General features: G+C 44.1%; 1 protein-coding gene across 1 annotated transcript in view; it reads left to right on the forward strand.

Annotated features, from left to right (window-relative positions):
• ADARB2 (adenosine deaminase, RNA specific B2 (inactive)) overlaps positions 1-9,501 on the forward strand; it is a 282,450-nt gene extending 272,949 nt beyond the window's left edge. The window contains exons 9-10 of the mRNA XM_026842993.1: positions 3,070-3,248; positions 6,114-9,501. Coding sequence (XP_026698794.1) covers positions 3,070-3,248; positions 6,114-6,290 — 356 coding nt within the window. The 3' untranslated portion in view covers positions 6,291-9,501. The remainder of the gene's footprint in view (positions 1-3,069; positions 3,249-6,113) is intronic.
• The last annotated feature ends 10,795 nt before the right edge of the window (positions 9,502-20,296 follow it).

Consider the following 20,296-nt stretch of genomic DNA (forward strand, 5'->3'; position numbering starts at 1 on the left):
TTCCTTTTCTTTTAAGATTAAGACCATTCTAAATGGTATCCTGAAAAGGCATGAGACTTTGCTGGGAGAAAGGGGAGAATGAGGACAGATTTCAGTTCATATACCACTATATTCATGTTTATATTATTTGTACAAAGGCTTTTCCTTTCGGTTTCTATGGTCTCCTATTGTACTCTGTAGTGTTGGTTTTAAGGAGGATGTTTTACATAAAGGAGAGAAAATGATCTAGATTATTTGGGTGTTACCTTTCAAATAAAATCAGAACAACTATTTATGAGAAGAAAAACGTGAAAATAGTGTTAAGTGTAAAGGATCAAAACCAATCAGAGAATATATCTAGGCTCTATATTTGCATCTGTCATGAGTCTCATGGTGTTTTCTTTAAAGCCTCTTGTATTTGGAAAATGATGTGAAAATATCTTCTATTTACTTAAATACATGTACTTATATATGATAGCTGGGAAAAGAGAGCATGAAAGCCAAACCAGCACGGAGGGTGTTCCAGGCATTGGGGGAAGCTCCCAGGTGTCACAGAGGTCCACCAAGAGCAGAGGTCCCAGGCTGGTTAGGGGCATACGCTCCCCACCAATAAGCACCCACAGTCTCCTCTGTCCTCCATGCAGACTTTCCTTCTTTTCCTCTGGTCAGTGTTTTCATAACATTTCTATTGCTTTAGCGGCCTGTGGCAACTTTACATGTCAGGGTGTTGGCTATCATGTCTTTTGGCACTCAGTTCCCTAAGCTTTTGGGTTCTGTCTCGACAGAGGGTGGTGCATAGTGTCAAACAGCCGATTTTGATCTGTTTGCATCTTGTTCTGTATAGAGGCATTTCAATAAGTACCAGAGAGCTATCTGATTTTCAAGGGTTTATATCCTGTTGCCTAGGTGAACTGTAGTTTTAGATGCAGACTGATCTGTTATCTTGGGGTGGGGGAATTGAAAGAGGTATTAATACAACATGAATGTGTTTACAAATCCTGAGTGAGGTTGTGACTTAGCTGTAATTCTCTTCTACACACAGTAGCAAGTTCAGTTCCAGTGGCTGAGGTGATTTCTGCAATTCCAGCTTTGCCACCAATACAAAGTGGTTGTGCCACATAAGTTTTTCCCTTCAGTGGCCACCTGTCTCTCTGTGTGCATGCTCAGTTCCATCTGGCTCTTGTAGCTCCCTCCCAGGGCAGAGGGGAAGAGGGGACAGGAGGAGAGAGGGAGCATGTCCCTCACTGACACTGCTTCCCATGATGCTGAGAGGCGGGAGGAAGAAGCTGCACATGGAGGCAGTGTCCTGCCACAATGGACCCTGCACAGCAATCCACTTCTCCCACGGTCTCTCCCTAGGGCTTACCAAGCTCGGCATGGTTAACACCGTGACGGACACTGCATTCCCACCAGGTCCCATCTCGTCCCATTCTTCCTGAGTTCAGCAGATGCTCATGGTGTGCATCCGTTATGAAAATGAGATCCCTGAGTGAGAAAGGGCACTTTGGAAAGGAGGGGCTTTGATCTCTCTTCTTTAATCTCCTCCTCTCTAAACAGCCCATATCAGTACTTCTCACTCTCTGACAAAGTTCTTTGAAACCCTTAGGCAGAAAAGGCAAAGGACCTTTCTCTGTTGCCCTCCACCCAAGAGCAATGAAAGCAAGTCCCATCAAGCTGTGCAAACTGTGAGCTGTTGCTGGAGAAGCTGCAGGCAGTGGCTCCAGTGGGAGCTGCCGTTTCAAAACAGAGATCCAGTCCTGGTGCTGGCCTGTGCCAGGATGACTGTGCCAGCTGCCCACCAGCATGGTGCCCACCTGCCTGCTCATCACAGTGGCTCTTGTTGTCCAGGTTTGCAGGCAAGTGGCCCACACAGCAAATTAATAGAGAGGGATTCAACAGCTGGATCCAGACACATCATCCAGTGCCCACGTTTTCCAGAATATTCAAACTGCTTCAGGTCACTCTGTTTTTTCCAGCCTTGGAAGCTCCCAGTGTTGATTCCTTGCTCCCAAAAGCACTAATGAGCAGGGCAAGGCAGAGCTCATTTGGTTGAATTTATCCTGTGCTGGAAAATAAACCAGCCACTTTCTTTATTACTCTTATTTCCTTGCAAACACTAATCCTTCCCTGGTATAAGAAATGAGAAAGTGACAGGAGTCACGGAAAGGTTGAACTACACTAAATGGTTAAGAAAAGTCAGGAATTCACATGATTAAAAATAACTCTGTCTCATGTACACACCCACACCTGACCTTGCAGCCCTATCTGCATTTAGAGCCAAGGGAGATCTCACCCATGTAGGCAGTGGACTCCAATATGTGATTCAGATGTCCAAAACCGGCCATGTGAATGACACAGAGGTCATTCAGTCGCCCCAGGTGATCAAAAACATCATCACTGTAGCTGTCTAAAATTATATAATATGCATTCCACTTAAATATGTACAAAATATTGTCATTAAGACACTAACTAGCTCTTTAAAAGATTGTTGCACCCATACAGGGTAGGAAACCTGCAGGCAGACACAAGGTGAGGAGCAAGAGTTTTCTGTGTAGGTCTGTGATGTCTACAATGTGATTATTAACTTGGATCTAAGAATCAATCTGTGATGATGAAATATATGTTTTGTATTTTCTTATCCCCTGTTTAAACCCCTTGTGATCTAGACTTCACATAACCACACAGATAAATATGCTGAACCGTGGAAAGCTCACCAGGAGGAACTCACGGCAAAAGCAACTTTCCTGTTTTTTCCTTTTAAAAACCAGTTATCCCATTAAAGCTTTTCTGAAAGATTTCACTCAGCAACCATCACACTGCTGTCAATAGCACACACTACAATCTAACACCTTTCCTTAAGCTAACGAAAGGTTTGCCTGCAATGTGGAAAAAGATCTATAGGAATTTCTAAATTATGTCACTCTAAGGAAGTCAGCCTTGTAACAACTGATGGTGACAACAGCACATGCAGTGCACAATGCCAGCATGTTCGCTCAAGGATGTCTCATGTGCCACAATGACACACCACATGTTAGCAGCCTCTGAAGGTTTTGAGCGCTGGATGTTACTGATGTCCTTCTCTCCTGCCAGGGGTTAGCCATGCTGATGCTCGGCAGCCTGGAAAATCTCCCAGTTTCAGTGTGAACTGGATTGTGGGGAACGCCGACCTGGAGGTTATCAATGCCACAACAGGGAAGAGGACCTGTGGGAGTCCCTCACGGCTTTGCAAGCACATGTTCTTCACTCGGTGGGCAAAGCTTCATGGCAAGGTGGGTCTGACGCACTGACAGGACACTGCTGCCAACTCTACATGGGCTAGTAGACCCCAGAGCCAACCTTGTTTTGGCAATCTCATGATGAAGCTGCAGCTTCCACAGGTGTCCTGCATCCCTCCTGGTAGGACCTGGGAGAGGATCAGGAGCTGAGAGCCTGCAGAGTCAGCTATGGGAGCTGAGTCCAGAGAAAGCCAATGGCAGAAACCCAGGTGGGTTTGGAGCAGAGATGGGTGTTCTGGCTGTCCTTGGCAATGGAGCCATGCTCAGATGAGCAGTCAAAACCCAGGAGAGTGTTAAGCAGCCATACAAGCACAACTGCGCAATTGTTCATGCATCTCACCCCAAGTATCCCTTTGACTCTAAGGGAAGTATTGAACTCACTAAGTCTCAGAAGCCTGAGTGAAGTATTTCTCATCACCTTGGAGGCATCTACCTCACTTCACTGTTCCACAGGTGTTTAGACTCTCAACCTAAATGGCTCTAAGTCTCACCCAAGTGAGCTGACTAAAGCAAGTTTGCCCCTTCCCCTCCTCCTCCCCACTCTCCCAGATGTGCTGATAAATCCATACAATACAGCTGCTCCTCTCAAGGTGAGTGGCCATGTGCTGAAGGCTCTCTGATTTCATTACACTCAGCAGCAGTACAATTTACCAGCATTAAAACTACGGGTTGTACTTAATTAAAATGGCCATCACCCCTTTACAGCCCTGCTGTCTCTAGGGAAGATAGCCATGAACTTCCCTTATTTGAAATGGCACTGAAGTCAACCTGCCCTCACACTTCAGTTACTTCCCACAGACAGGAGAGAGTGTCAGGATGTTGAAAAACCACAGGGTGGAGCCTAGGATGTAGGACACGTAGGAAGAAGCTTCATGTGGAATAAGGAAATGTTCCTCTCATTATTCCTTGTTTTGGAGTCACCATTTCTCCTCTTGCCTGACCCTTCAAGGAAGTTCTGGGGGAGAGAAAGACACATATACCAAGGTGGTGAGCCTGACCCCACCACTTTAGGAGGAACAGCAGGGAAAATGCAGTGTCTCTTCAGCCCACCTACTTTCACTGCTGGAATATTACTTTGCTATGAAGCTCATCAAGAATTGTCCTGCAGTCCATGTAGAGTGGGAGAAGATGAGAACAATAAAAAAAAAATATTTTATTAAGTGCCAAAACCTTTTTCCTGTTGGGAAACGAGTGGAAAAGATAAAGGCAGAGTTGATGGCAGGGAAGTCTGGATTCACTTCCACCAACAAAGTCATTCAGGAAGGCAATTGGACAGGCAGGGTGGGGAGGTATGAGGACAAGCCCAAAGGGGTTGTTCTGCTCTGCAGGAGACCTCAGGGAAGGAGGCTGGTGGGATTCATTCCATCCTGGACAGTGGCATAACCTCACAGGGACCCTGAGCCTGGGAGGGAGCAGAAGGGACCAACATGGCTTCATGCCCAGGTCTCAGTCACGGTTTGGTGGCACAGGTCCCAGACCCTGCACAGCAGGTGGCATGGGAAGGGGGGTGAGAAGCACTCCTGCTGCCCCCAAAATGGAGGGATCCTCACAGGAACAAAACCTGTGGCGAGCTGGGCCCCAGGGCAGGCTATGGCCAGGACTATGGCCGGGAGAGCTGCACGGCACATGGATCACACCATCGGGCTGGGGTGACCAGGAAGGAGCAACTCGTGGCTGAGCAGGGCGCTTTGCTTTTGACAAAACAAAGCATTTGATAATGTCATTGCTGTCCACCTCTGGGGTACAAAGGGGCAGCTGGAGTGGAGCCACCCCCCCACAGCAAGGCCAGCTCATGGCCCATTGGTGCCTGGGCTGTGGCAGCATCACCCTCCCTTGCCGGCTGGGCCAATACACCCCAGGCCAGAGCAGCCCAGCAGTGTGCTGGCACCACACAGACTGGAGCGGCTCATTTCAGTCTGTGCATTCGCCTTTTCCTTTAATCTGCCTTTCAGCACTTCTCCTTTTTTAGAGAGAAGGAACAGAGTATTGCTTGCTCACCAAGCTGTGCTTTGAGGGTGCGTTTTCCTACAGGGTGCTATTTCCCTGGCTTGTAAGCCCTGTACTTTCACCCGTCGGCTTGCTCTAAGGCATTTTCCAGACTTCGTTTTCTTTCATATAGTGTCAAAGCCTCACTGCTCATTCAGCACTGTTAAGACTTGGGCAGGCCAGAGGAGGTTGTTTGTTTAGTCCTTCTGCAAGGCGAAGGGTGCCTGATCCCTCCTGGATGCTCCAGGTGATGAGGGGCAGTGGACATGTGGCGTTGTCTCCCGAGGCAGTTCCCAGCGGGCGGCTCCTGTATCCCGACAGAGCACTCGCTTCTCCCACACCAGCCTAATTTCTGCCCTGTACTGGGCAGGTTTCACAACATTTCCAACAATAACAGATTAAAGAAGGAAAAGGGGAGAGTGTGGGCTGGGACACTCTTTCCTGTATCTCTTGGCATTGCTTGGAAACACTGAGCTGCTCCACATCCCAAGCAAAACTGAGCACATTCTTTAAAGATCCCCAGAAAGGATTTTTTCCTATTTTTGTCCCTAAAAATCATCTTAACTGAGAAGTGGAGTTTTGCCTTTGTAAAACACACCAAGATTTGCTACTGCCTGTGTCCACGCCAAGGCAAAGCTGTTTATGCCATTCCTCTTTGCCATGGCTGGAAACCATGTCACAGGCATTTATTGCTTCCCTGCTTTTATGTTGTTAAACCAAAAGCAAACACACAAAGCACAGTGATTGTTTGTTGCTTATGAAATGTAGACAGGAAGATTATACAGCTACTGAAGCCTCCTGTTTCTTTTGGCTCGTTGGTTGATTTTTTTATTATTTAATTTTTTTTCCCCTTCCCTGATTTTTGTTCTGCAGCTGAGCACACGAATACCAAGCCATGGAGACATGCCATCAGTGTACAGTGAGGCAAAGCTGGTGGCTCAGACGTACCAGTCTGTCAAGCAGCAGCTGTTTAAAGCGTTTCAGAAAGCCGGTCTGGGCACCTGGGTGAAGAAACCCCCAGAGCAAGATCAGTTCCTACTAACTGTATAAATCACTTGACACCTTTGCTACAGGACTGGATCAAATCAGCTGGAGAGAAGGCTAGGCAGGACACGTGAGCCGAGAGAATTGAAGCAGTTTGAGATTTAATAGCAACCTCCATGGGAATATTTGCTTTTAATTCTGTATTGGAAATACGTAAATAGAAATGTGTCTGATGCACTGAACGCGAATTTAGACAACTGCTTTCTCACGATCCCTTCCCAAGAACGCACCTGTCCAAATTATAATGCCATTCCCACAAAGATTCTGCATTTCATTGTTTATTGTTGTTGGTTATTATTGATTTAAGGCATTAGCATGCCACGTGTCTGATCCAAAATAGCATTTGTTTTCCCTCAACAATCAGTGAGAGTCATCACTGAATAATAAAAAATAGTGAGCAAAGACAGAAGTAGCCCAGGCACACAGCATGATATCAAGTCTTGGAGCATCCATAATAATCCACAAAAAAGGTGTCTAACCTCTATGCAAATATCATCCTGTTAGCTTCCTAAATCTGTGAGAAAGAATTTGGACCTAAACAATATGTAACATTTTTAAACTCTGTTCTCCAGTGCTGGCTCTGAGCACAAAGCCAGGCATCAAGATTCCCCCATTTTTTACACTTATTCCCCCTGATGCTTTGGACAAACCACTTTCCACCAAATCTTCAAATCTGGCCACAAGTTCTGCATGCTGAAAATTTTAATTACCTGGGCCCAGTTCATTACACATGCCCTTTAGAGACCAGCCAGGATGCAGCTACTTGACGAGAGGGCAATTCAACCCTGCGCTGCCTGAAGAGGTGCACAGCTCTGCAGGGGCTGCCAGTGAAGACCAGTGTGAAGATGCTTCTAGCCCTGGAGTGCCAGGTAGCTGCCTAAAATCAGGCAGGCTGGAGCCAGGACCCAGAGCCTCAGATTTCCAACCTTCTGACAACCCCCAGCTCTAAATTAAGTGGGTGTGAGCTCAGGATGCTCCATACATCTGAAAAAATCACTGGGTTGAGTAGCCACAACTAACACATCTCAAATGAGAGAGCACATTTGATACTTGGCTCTCTCCTGCCTCAGTTCCTTCACGTGTCAAATGGGGATAAAAATATTTACCTGCTTCACAGAAAAGAAACTTGTCAGGATCAAAGTGCTCTGGTCATATGCAATGGTGTAAGTCAGATTCTGTCACTCTTACAGTGAGTTTTACCTCTACACATAGTCCAATTGATGTATGTGCAGCAGATGCAACTACAGGCTTGGACAGGGTGGGTAAGGTCTTACTCAGTGTAAGAGCTTTCAGATTCTAGCTCTGTATAAATGCCAAGTATTATTATTATTATTCATGTTCATCTGCAGACTGAAAAGCAGGTGGGGCTTTTCAATTAGGAGATGAGTAGCACCAACAGTTAAATATTTTCTTCACAAATGTTTTCTTCATGGGTCTGATATAACCTCATCTTTGAACCATCCCAAATTCATCAGAATACAGAAGATACAGTCATGGGAGAACTGAGCTTTGATAGTCCCACTGCAGAACCAACCTTCAAACGCCCTGTATATTTCTTTCAGCTTTTGCTTTTTTAAATGACAGGATTTGCGGGTATGTAACTACTGTTTTCTTTTTATTCCTGTGATTCTCTTTAAATCTGTATATAACATGCTGCTACTGATTTGTGATAATTGTCTTGGTATTTTCTCAGAACTGTCAAGCTGAGTTACTTTTCAAACAACACAAGGCTCATATTTTTCCATGTAATTTCCTTTACACGGGAAACTGTTCCTATCAATAAAGATAGATGCTCTTTGTATAGGGTTTATCATGTTTGGAGAGCCATATACAGTAAATACATTGTTTATTGATGCCCACAATAGAATAGCTACAGTATTTTGATGAGATTTTATTTTTAGATTATAAACTACAAGATGTATCTATAGTGTCTTGTATAAAAACAATTGTGATAAACTAGAATTTTTAAATTAGATAAAACAAAAGCTCTCCCCTTACAGAAACCTTTGTAGCAAAATAATACATTCCACATTAACTACCAAAAATATTTTAAAAAATATCCCTATAGTAGAAATAGCTAAAAAAACAAAACAAACCCCAACAACAAAAACCTGAGACATTTCAATAATGGAAACATTTTGTGATAACCACTTTGTCAATACTTTGACCACTTTGTCAGCTATTCTGATTAACATTCAGAGTATTTTTGGCACTTTCTGGAGCTTCCCAGTACCTCCCCATCCTCTGGCCCCATCCTCTAACACAGCTCTAACTGGTGCAGACATCCTGTGTGATCTGGGCAGCAAAGGTGCCCAAAGAGTCAGTGGGTGGACAGGGGATCAGGCCCATGACTGGAGGTGTGGGTGACACTGGAAGTGGTGCTCTCAGGGGCTCCAGCTGTTCCCACCAAGGGATAGAAACCGCAGGGCAACCAGAGAGGAGGACAAGGTTTCTCATGCAGAGATCCACAGGGCAGGGGGAAGCAATGTCTTCTAATTTTCCTCTCCTAGTAACTCTTTATATAGCACACAAGAGACCTCAACAGCTCCTCCTTATATCTCCCTGCCCTCATCCATCCTTCTCCAGCCCTGGCATGATGTCAGCTCAACTAATGCATATAGCTCCACAGGCTGGTGTTGCAGCTATTGTGACAACAAAACACTCTGCCTGGTTATTTTTAAGGACAAAAAGGAAAGTGTGGTGGGATTGAATTATCCTTTGTTGCAAGAAATACATAAATGCAATCCTGGATTCAGCTGCCAGAACGAATTTAGTAGTGGGGAGCAAACCCAGTTCCCACTGCAAGTGGGCATCAGCTGATCTCAATGAAGACAATGGAGTTGCACCTGCTTGCACTGGGGTTAATATGACCTTAAATGTCTACTTCTCCTCATTACATGCAGAGATAGAGTGTGATGGGACCACATCCCAGAAGCACACATGACCTATACACAGCATTTCCTGAAGCAAAGGAAAAATTGCTCAGTAGTAATTCTTTAGTGAAGATTCTGTACATAACACGCATGAGTGAATGGCAATACTGTACTAATGGATGTACATTTGTAATATTTGTAAAAAAAAGAAACAAAAAAGACAACAAAAGAAAATAAATCTGAATTTACATATGTGAATTTGCTGCTAAGTTCTGTAAATTGCACTTCAGTGATACCTGATAAGTGAATGTTTCTGTTAAGTGAATAAAATGCCAAGTAAAATTGTTCTTTCACTGTTTGTTGACCATTTTTCACTGTGGCTTAGCAACCAATTTGAATGTGCTCCAAAATGCTAGTATGTATTTTTACACACACCTACTGTAAATCTATAGACAACATGTTCTTATTCAGTTTGGATTTGACACATCATAGGAATCACACATTTGTATTGAGAGATGGATGTGCCTGCTCATGTAGAAGATGCCATACAGGGACACAGGCTTATCCTGGAAGAAGAGTGAACTGGGTCCATCTCTACTTTGACCCTTCCAGGTTACTCTCAAAGACCTCCCTTAATAAAAATTAAATACATTTTTGCTGACTTGCATTGCATAGGACTTGCTGTATAAATCTGCTTAAGAAAACTAAAGTGATGAACAAAAAGTCAGTACATCTCTGCAGATTTCTTCTTCATTGGTGGAGTGGCCTTGGTTTACTCTTCCTTTAAACTACTGGTATTAAGCTACAGCAGACTAAAGTCACACTGAGCCCAAATGACACCATCCACACAAAGGTTTAACATGCATTACTGTATGAGCATCACCTGGTGCCCTGAGATGATTTCCCTCAGCCAGTCCTCATAGAGACCACTGGTGTTACAGAAACCTCCTTTCAGAAGGGTCCATTGTCAAAGTATAAATACACTAACAGTGAAAATTGTCTAGAAAGGTATTTCCTTGTCCCCCTCCTTTCCAAGATGAAATTGAGCCCAAGATTTCACATAAAGCCCCATCAGTTCGCTGGGCCCAGCAGCAATCCTGCTCATGTTGAAGAAGTCAGAGCTGGACCCACATGTACCATCCCATGGGTATTGTCCCCCAGCATAGAAGGGCAGGAGCTATGCACAGCTTTATTTTTCAGCTATGACTTTCCTGCAGTTGCATTACCTTAGTTTGGATCTATGTCATTAGGTATTTGGGCAGGATAAGGAGGAGTGGGGAGGAGAAAGCATTTCAGGGTGAAGTTATCTGTGTGGAAAAAGTCACCGTGAGCTGACTAGATTCCACCACCCACGATGGATATTTGCTTTGAGTAATAAAAGCAACAGATTCTTGATATTTGTAAATCTCAAAGTGCATTTGCACACAGCTTTAACTGGATATGGGTAAAGTAAACACCATAGTCTCACCCTCACCACAGCCTCAGACACAGCAGTTACTTTCCACCAGTAAAAATGGTAATGGCAGTGTAACACTGTCCTAAACGGAAAGGAGACAAATTAAACCAGCAGAAAGGCAGTCTGTACTGCTATCCACCCTCCAGGTGATGAACTTATCGTTATTTTAGTGTTAAAAAATGTAAACACCCAAACTCTTAACGTGGCAAAACTGTGCATAGCTTTCCTCACAGAAGGCTTTGGGAAGGATATGCTGAGACCAGCCCCAGTGCAGATGCGGGGAACAAGTACAGCTTTGGCCATGAAGGGCAAAGGGTGGAGGTGAGGAGATCCTTACAGGGGCTTCGCAGCAGCCTGGCAGCCCTTCAGCTCACTCCTGGGCAGGTTGGCCATGGCTGACTTCACAGCAAGAGGCTTCCATCCTGTTTTCTCCTCCAAAAGTATCTCCTACTGCCCAACCACAGCAGACACCGTAACATGATTTGGCTGCCGAAAACAACTACAAAGCAGTCATTAAGGTAAATTGTATGGATGGATTCTGTGTTTAACCTCATTAAGTTTAAAGGCTAAATACCAGAACTGCATTTAAAACTTTACAGGCATACACCCCAGCATCATCAGGCACAGTTATTCCTTTCCCAACTGTATACTGGAAAAACAACAACATAAAACATGAACAAGCTGATGTATCAGCTAATAGAGGGCTTCAGAGAAGTGCCTGTTTCTCAAATAAAATAAATAAGTCCTTCTGCTGCAGTTAAACCTTGATAGCCATGCTTGTGTGTTGAAGAATGAAATAGCAATTTAAGAGCTTTTTAAGCCTTGTGATTCATTACCGCTGTGCCTACTTTCCAGCCCTGAGACCTGATTACTTTGGCTGGTTTCAGCTTGATCATGTGGATACATCAGTTTAGCTGGAAATTTGGGTAAAGTCAGAGAAAATCTGAGACATTTTAAATGGCAGTGACAATCTGTTTGGATGCCAAAAAAAACCCTGAAAAACAAACAAATCCAAAAACCCACAAAGATGTACAAGCACATGCACACATAGACACAGGTGTAGTTTTTTAGTGGTCCAAGGCCTCCCGAATAAATAATGTGGCCTTGGAGAAAGGGGATTAATAATCATTACCTTTTCAGCAATGAAATAGTTCTGCTCAAATGCTTCATTCAATCTGGCTTTCCTAGTAATTAAATCCTCTATTAGAGAAGTTTATGTTCTATTTTATCAACTTCCTTTGCAATATAGAATTACTTCCACTAGACCATTAAAATCTTGTTCTGCCATGGAGAGGAAAAGTTCCTGTTCATTCTCCTCTGGCCCTGAACAGATGCCTTCACAGCCTACACTGCCATGAAACGATCCAAGCCGAGAAGGAACAGCTTCTTCCTTTACACCCAATGTTACCAAAACAACCTCTTCCAAAGGAAGATAAGGATATGAAGAATGGTACCTACTGTTGAGTCTGACCAGTTCCTCTGATAGACTAACTGGTGCCTACCCCCCTCCTCTTGCAACATCCAAGTCACGCTCAGGTGTTAGCACAGGTTGTATTTGACATATCACAAAGGAGGTGGTTTAGCTGCAGTACCCTTCCCTCCCAGCACCACCAGCCTAACTGCACCCAGCCCTGTTTCCCACAGCACATTCTTTGCTACAGATTGCTTTTATTTCATTTGATTTTAACAAGTAAATTGTTTACCCACTTAAGTGTTAACTATTAAATCTATAATGAGACACATTTTACTGTGGATTCTAAAGTAAATTGCTTCTTCTAAAGCAAATTGCTTGTTCACATCCTGTCTCAGTGGTAAAAGGAAGCATTTTCACAAGTAACAACAGGTGCCAGCATCCCCCTGACCACCACACAGAACAGTGGGACTTGGGTTCCTAAATCTCAGGTTTCAGTGGGAGATATCCAAAAGAGACTTGTTAACCTCCCTCTCATTGTCAACACCTAAACCTCACATTGTTGGGTACCAAACCCCTGCTCAGCCTCCAGCATTAAATGTCCTCTAGAGCCTACACATCTTCTGGGAATGCCTTGCTTGGCTCCCTGGTGTGTGAACCCACCAAGCTTTGGCTTGTCCAGATTCATGAACTACACCTACACGTCCTACTTGTGGTCTTCTCAAAGCCTCTGCAAGACCACATTCCAGCAAAACAGGAGTGTCCTTTTTCATTGAGTGACTCAACTGAAAAAAACCCTCAGGCTGCTGTCTAAAGGGACAGGCAAGTATCATAATCACTAGAAAGTCAGGAACTCGAGAAGAAATGTATGGAGCAGATGAGTCTCACATTTGTATCATTTCACAATATACAGAAGAAGCTAAATTATTTGTTATTATAGTTTAATAACCTTTTGGCATGTGAAAGAACAGAAAAGATTTGATGACATAGCTGGTTTTAGGATACTTACTTGGAAAAGGTCTACGTTTTACCCTCTGAAGTGAGGAAGAGACGAACAGTTGCAGACCTCCAGATGGGGAATCTCCTGCCCTCCAGGCAACTAGTTCACAACACATGAAAAACCTTCTTTGTTCAAGGACCATCTTCACCTTAACCACTTCATCCACCCAGAGTGTAAGTGTTCAGTTTTAATCCATTTTCTAACCTTCCTGAATAAGAAAAGTGGCTTGTAAGGTGATTCATGCCACTTAAAACACTGTCTAAAAGATGTGGAGAACTTGCCCTCTGGAGGGTCTAGCCTCTTCCCACTGATAGGAGAGGGAACCTGGACTTCTGCATTTGGGGGACTGCCTATGGAGAGGTAACTCCCAGCCAAAGAGTCTGCAAGCCACAGGACCTTCTGTTTCTCCATTTTAAAGAGCAGTGACAATACCTTGTCACAGGGAGCTGGTGAGCATTAATAATATTAGGCTGTAAGAAAAGAATACAGTACCTCTATATATGAAACAGATTGATCAGCTTTTAAAGTTAAATTTGAAGACTTTCAAATGCCGAAAAGAAGGTGTTCCAGTCATAAGTTTTGGTGGATGACTAAATGAACATATACTATACATATTTAGGGGGTTGGTGACAGAGTTTACTCTTAACATAACTTTGCTGCCACTGAAATAATTGTAAGGATCATTAGTGGCATCAAGCAACAGGGTTAGGTTGATACCAAATTCATGTTTCAACTTTAGAACTAATTCAGTAATGAACCCTTTTTTGGTGCCAAACCTTGGTTCCTAGCCCTGACACATCTGTACTCGCTGAAAACCCCAAACCATCCTCCACTGCCTTCTAAGCCTTTGCATTAGAATTTCCTTGTGGTGGCTCAGCATTTCCCAGATCTATTTTTTTCATATCAGACCCAGTAACTCTTTGACCCTCTAACTAGTGGAAATACATTTGAAGAACCTTTCTCATTATTTGAAACATTTGCTGTACAAGTTCAGCTCTGTTTTCTGTGTGCAGCTTTCCTAAAATATTCTTTTATCTTCTTGTTCGGTTACTCAAGGGGTGAGGCAGAGATCAGAAGTTGCTAATTTTTCCATCTGTTTGTCTCATTGCCTACTGGTCTCTCTTGAAGAACTGTGGCAAAAGTGAAGATTGAGTCATTCTGAAAATAACCCCTTTTTCCCTCAAGGGGTGATGCGGAGATCACTCTATCCCACAAGCATCTGTGAAATGTACAAAAAAATGTTGCCTCACTACACTATGGGATTCCCCGGCTAAGGTAAAACTCTGCCACCTTAATGCAAATCTGTTGATTTCAAAGGACTCACACTAGAGCAACTGAGCAGAATTCAGTTTATGAAGGGAACTGCGGGGTTAAGGTCACATGAAAAAGGTACATGAAAACACTTCATCATTCCCTCTCCTTGTACTTTCACAGTGCAACTCAATGATTTGCACCACTGAGCACCGAAGCAGCCTGCTAGTGTCTCTAGACAAGGCTGGCTGAAGATTACCCTGTGAAATGACATTAAACTGGTGAAGCATTTTAGTGCTTATGGGATTGGCCAGGGAGTGCCATACTTTACTCCTGCTGCTAATTTCTCACCTCTTTTGTCATCCTTCCTCCAGTTTTCATGGGGAAAAAGTTCTATTCAGTCATTGCAGGTAAGATTAGACAGACTTTCATGGGAAGATGGAAAGGACAATTTAGTGTGGTTTCCCACATATCACAGTAGTTCAATACCTCTGTCCCAGGACCAGGTCCATAATGTCATTTTAAGTCTCCATAAACATGCTCAGTTTCTGCTGCCGCATCTTTTTTCTTGCCAACTCTTACTACAAATTTCTGCAACAGAAAGCTACACGATCATGTCCCAAACCAACTGTTTTCAGTGTCATAGTGCCACTGACATCAGGCGTTTTTGGGTTCCTCTGCTGAGTACCTGCTGCTAATATAGAAAAATGTAAAACAACACATGAAGAAACAGTAAATCAGACTAAAATATATCTTAAATGAAGCAGCTCTCTCCATCTTTTAAAGGGAGTTTTGTAACACCTCCTTACTTCATTGTTATTTTTGTTGTTATTATTATTACTGGCTGAATAGTCTGCCAGTCTTTCCACTCTCTAACCTGTCTTTTTTACTGCTACGAGGGTCCTAAGCCACATGGGGACAAGTTGCTCCAGAGATGCTGGGTGAGAAAATTACTTGGGTTGCCCTGTGCTTGTTGTCTTGTGCCTGTAGCAGTTGGAGAACTGTGCATGGCCCTTCACCTTCACCCTGCCCTGTGTGTCTGCTCCCCCACCTGCAACTGGGCTGTAGGAGCCTCCATCAGAGGTGATTAATGTATTATTGCCACCAATGATAAGATAGATCATGCTTATGAGTCATACTGGCCTTTAATATCTGCAAGCCAGAGAAAATAAAACTGCATTAATTTATATTCATTAAAATAAATTAAGAGACTAGAGCCCGTCAGTCCTTCACATCTCTCTCCCCAAGCACTAGCAGCAGCAGCTTACACTGGGGAAATGGCAGGAGCTGCCCAGGAAAAGCAAGCAAACAAGCCAGCTGCCTCTGCTTTGCCGAGGCTGGCCTTTGGTTTGCTTTCCAAAGTCAAAACCCCCTCAGTGTTTCCAAGGAGCTGCTGTAGCCTATGGGCTGTCAGCTTTGGCATATATATGTGTGCGTGTGCATGTGTGCATATTTTTATATATTTGTTTAAGCACTCCATCCTACATGCTGAACCAGGACATTGGCTCTCAATGGCCCGTCAGATGGCCAGTGCCTCCCCTACCAGAGAAATGGGGGTACAAGGCTCTATGTCCTGCTGCTTAAGCAGTAGTTTTACTTGCATATAAGCCAGGACTGCCTCTGAGAAAACCATTTCTCCCTGTGTTGTTCCCCACCTCATTTCCCTCTCCCTGTACTGTACTGGCACTGGAGTCCAGGCAGGTGCCTAGTGATGCAGAGCAGAAAAGCTGATCCTGCTGAAAACCTGGTCACCTTTTCTTTCTCTTTTTTAGCCTGTGATATCATTTCAGAGCAGGTCCAAGTGCTCAGTCTGGTTCACTGCAGCACCAGACACGCACCTGTGCTGACAGTGTGCAGAGGGCAAAAAGGCAGGCAAAAGGACTGCTCTGCACAGCGATAGTGATGCTGCAAATGCAGGTGCCCTTACACCTTTAGACCACTCAGACAATCAACCCTCACCTCCCTGTGAGCACATGTAACTGAAAAGAGCTTACATATAACACTGGAGAAATGCATATGTTCATATGTGAGGTCTCTGTATTTCTCATAGTTCCTCAGTGGAGAAACTGCTGGACTCCCTGTGTTGTTGTTTCCCTTTCTTGGAAAAAAAAAATGTTTATATGTCCAAATATTTTGTGTGATGAGAGCTCTATTTGCAGAATAAGAGATGCTTCTGTATTGGGAGAAGCTGGAAAAACTGCACATCGCAGCCCATCAGCAGCGTGCAAAGCATACACCTAGAGCATGGTGCAGGGGGTTATTCATGTTGATATGTGGATGGGGGCTTCTTGCTGCCTGATGTCACTGAAATACAATGGAGCAGTTCTTCAGACAGGCACCATGATATGAGCACCTACATTTAATACATTTCTGTCACTTAGAGAACTGTATTTATTCATGGATGTAGTCATTTAGCGCAGTTTGGTTCTTTTTGAGAACTCTCAGCACCACTCACTGCTTGCTCCCTCCTTCTGCTTTTCACAAAGCTGGAGCAGGAAGGATGGGTGGTTTATAACCCAGGAAAAGGCAGGAGGCAAAGCAAGGCTACATCCTTCTTTCCAGGCTTCAGGAAAGTCAGATGAATCTCCCTTTTCCTCCCTGTGGGCAATAAACACAGAATTGTTGTTGAAGCTTTCTTACAAGTGCACTAGGGCTACAATTGTAAGGGTTAAACTGGCAAACAGGAAACCCTTTTTTGCCCCCACAACTGAATTTGAGTCAACACCTGCTGTTAATCAACCAAATCAAATCAAAAACCAAGACAGTCTTCTCTGTCTCTGTACGTTCCCAAAGGGCACAGACACACAATATAGGTTCAGCCAGCCTCACTGCCTGCTGCCCTGAAAAAGGGGATATCTTTTTTCTGCCTCCTCCTGCCCTCCTCTCCCTGCTCCTGCTTGCATCTCCTGCCCTCTCCCTGCCATCTTTCCGAACCACTTCGAATCACTAAGCAGGCAGAAGACCGACACAACAAAAAATAAGATAAATATCTCTTGGGTGGGGAGTAGAAGTTGTTTTCCATGGGGTCAGGAGGCTGCAGAGCCAGGGGACACTGGGAGCAGGGCAGCAGAGAGGGATAGGGATAGGGCCACAGAGCAGAGATTATCCTTCTCTGTGGCAAAGAGCTGTTAGCTCTGCAACCTCATCCTTAAGCACCACTGCTTTCTGTCTTTTTTCTCCCCACCTTATAATACTGCACGTTTCTGTCTTTCCTCACCAAGTGCCCTGGAGCTGTCCTGAGGAATCTCCAGCCCATGGGGAAACTGCAACTTCCCACAAGTGCTCAGTCAGCACAGCAATGCCTCCACACTGGTGACAGTGTCAGGCTCCAGGGAAAGGGGAGAAGTCAGGAATTTCCAGCCCCAGTAATAAAATGACCAACAGTGGCATTTGTGGCGATGCTGGTGACACAAGGCTTTTGGAAATGCTGATCTCTGCATACAAGACGGTGTGTGAAACACAGTGACAGGAGGACCATCCTCACAACCCTTCCTGCCCCTTCCAGCTCCTCGCTCCTCACCTCTGCTAAGTGTACCACAGCCTTTATAGGGCATTTCTTAGGCAAGGTTGAAGATCTTATACCTAAACAGATTTATACATAGGCAAGATGTTTATTTTTCCTAATAGACCCCTACTAGCTATAGTATATCTAATCCATCCCCTGTTCTTACCAGAGTAGTGAATGGCATATAATTTTTATACTGACCCCTTACTAATGGGAAACTGAGGCACAGAGCGCCATGGTGGCCATGGCAAAGTCCTGCAGGTGGGAAATGCCTCTGGCAGGCCATGCATCCTTTGGGCAAACACCTCGCTTCTCCATGAGCCTTCCTACCCCCCAGCATGGAGCCTAGTGCAAGGAAAAGCTCTGCCCCAGGAAGCCAGAGGTGGTGTGCGATGCTCCTGTGCAGCGGGAGTACTTTAGTTTCTTAATTGCCCTCAGGAATATATTCCTGGGAGGGCTGGAGAATCTTGTTCTCGCAGGACTTCCGGAGTAAACTAGACAAAAAACCTGTAAGAACCAAAATGTGTGTCTGACTCATCCCAGTGGTGAGACCACCCTCGACCGTTTGAACTCGTACCCTAAGTTGCCTGAGCAAAGCACCAAAATATTTCCTTTCAATACAAACCTGTCTGTGAAAGAAAAAAAGGATGGCAGCTAGCCAGAAAGCATTTAAAATAAAACACATTAAAATTCATTATGGAATATTTAAATGTAGAATCTATTAGTATGTTATATCATGTTATGGTGATAGCCATAGCATGTTAGTAATGTATATTGTCAACCTGTATATACACACACATATTTTATAATAGGCACAAATAATAATATACTATGATGCACCACCTGATGTAACCCATATTTTTAGCACATCAAAAAATAACTAAAAACACACAAAGGTAAAATTCCATGGAGTTTCATAGCACTACATATATATATATATATATATATATATATATATATATATATATATAAAGACCTCACGGGTGGACACTTGCAGACGTATCCCCTAGAGTGAAGGGCATCATTTTAGAACCTTGCCTGAGCTGTTGGACATGCCCAGTCAGGTCCTGGATCTCCCTTGGGAGCTGCCTCCTGTTCCTGGGGGGCTGTGGAGATGGTGCCTACCCCAGGGGCACTGCTGGTCCCTCCCTGCTGAGCCATGACCAGCCATCACGGTGAGTGGGGTCAGTGGCTTTTCAGTGATCCTGTTCACTGTGTCTGAGACAGGTGTGGGAGGATGCTGAGGCAAAGCTCTGCAGGGAGGTTTGGGGTCAGGAAGGTGCCTGCTTCTAGCAGGGTTGAGGCTGGGGAGCTGGATCCTCTCCAGGCATTAGCCTCTCCCACCAGCTGGGACGTCTGCAGACTCTACACCCCATGTCTCCATATGCTGAGCCCTAAGCACAATTATTTTTCTCACTGAGAGGCCTTTGTATCAGCTTGGTGCTGAGCAGGAAAAGAAAATTAAATCTTTGCAGAAAAAGAAAACCTTTTTCCATCTCAGAACTGACTGGGCTCAGCATTCCTCTTTGCATCTGCTTCATAAGCAGAATTTATTAGTGCCTGAGCTAATGAAATAACAGGAAACTTGATTTGTTAACATGTTCATTAACGAGCAGTCAAACTGCAATTCTAGTTTTCTAAAAAATAAAATATTCCATTTGTGAATATTCAGATGATACTCATTTAATTTATTCCAAATGTTTGAAAACTTCAATAATCATGTGGATTTTGGAAGAAATAACCCATATCTTTTCAGTGCAGACCTTCAGCTACACAGTAACTGTTGCCAGCACTTTGAAACAGAGGCAAAGATTAAGTGACTTAGAAACCCAAGACTGATTTTTGGTGAAAGCTTTTGAAAACTACTCTCAAAGTTTCATTACCCATCTTTTAATAAACAAGATATTTTGGCCCTGACATTATCCTACCACTTGGAAATGAAAGTTTGTATTTCTTCAGATTTTAAAATCCTACGCAGTGTCCATATCTTAAAAGCCAAACTTCCAACAGACTTCCAACAGAAAATTATTACAACACTTCTATGCAGTTTCTCTCTTCAGACTTTTCAAAAAGACCCTTTACAGAGTCGTAGTCCCGTGTGGTGCAGGACATTTGACAAAGGCTTTCCAACAGCACCCACTGACATAGTGAGGAGGATTTTATAGATGCAGGAAAAAGAGGCCCAGAGAAGCTAGTTACCTAGAATTAAAGCTATTTCATGTCCTTTTCTCTTCCAGGTGTTTGTTGCACTCAGAGTCCTCCTTGGGCACATTTTGGACAAAGACAACCTATATCTCCATGTCTGAAACTTCCAGCAGAGCAGGTCTGGCTTCTGCAGAGAGATTCTGATGTCAAGCCAGTGAAAACTGGGAGAAGAAGATGAGCAGAAAGGAAAACAGCAGCACCAAGGCAGATAGGGCAGTGATCTACAGCAATCCCACCTAGTGACAGTGGTGGAGATGGGCCCCACATGTGCCAGTCTGCAGGCTGGGACTGTAGGCAGAAGATCATATTGC

The sequence above is a fragment of the Athene cunicularia genome, assembly GCF_003259725.1.
Source record: "Athene cunicularia isolate RWA chromosome 2 unlocalized genomic scaffold, athCun1 chr2_part1, whole genome shotgun sequence".
Lineage (NCBI taxonomy): Eukaryota > Metazoa > Chordata > Aves > Strigiformes > Strigidae > Athene > Athene cunicularia.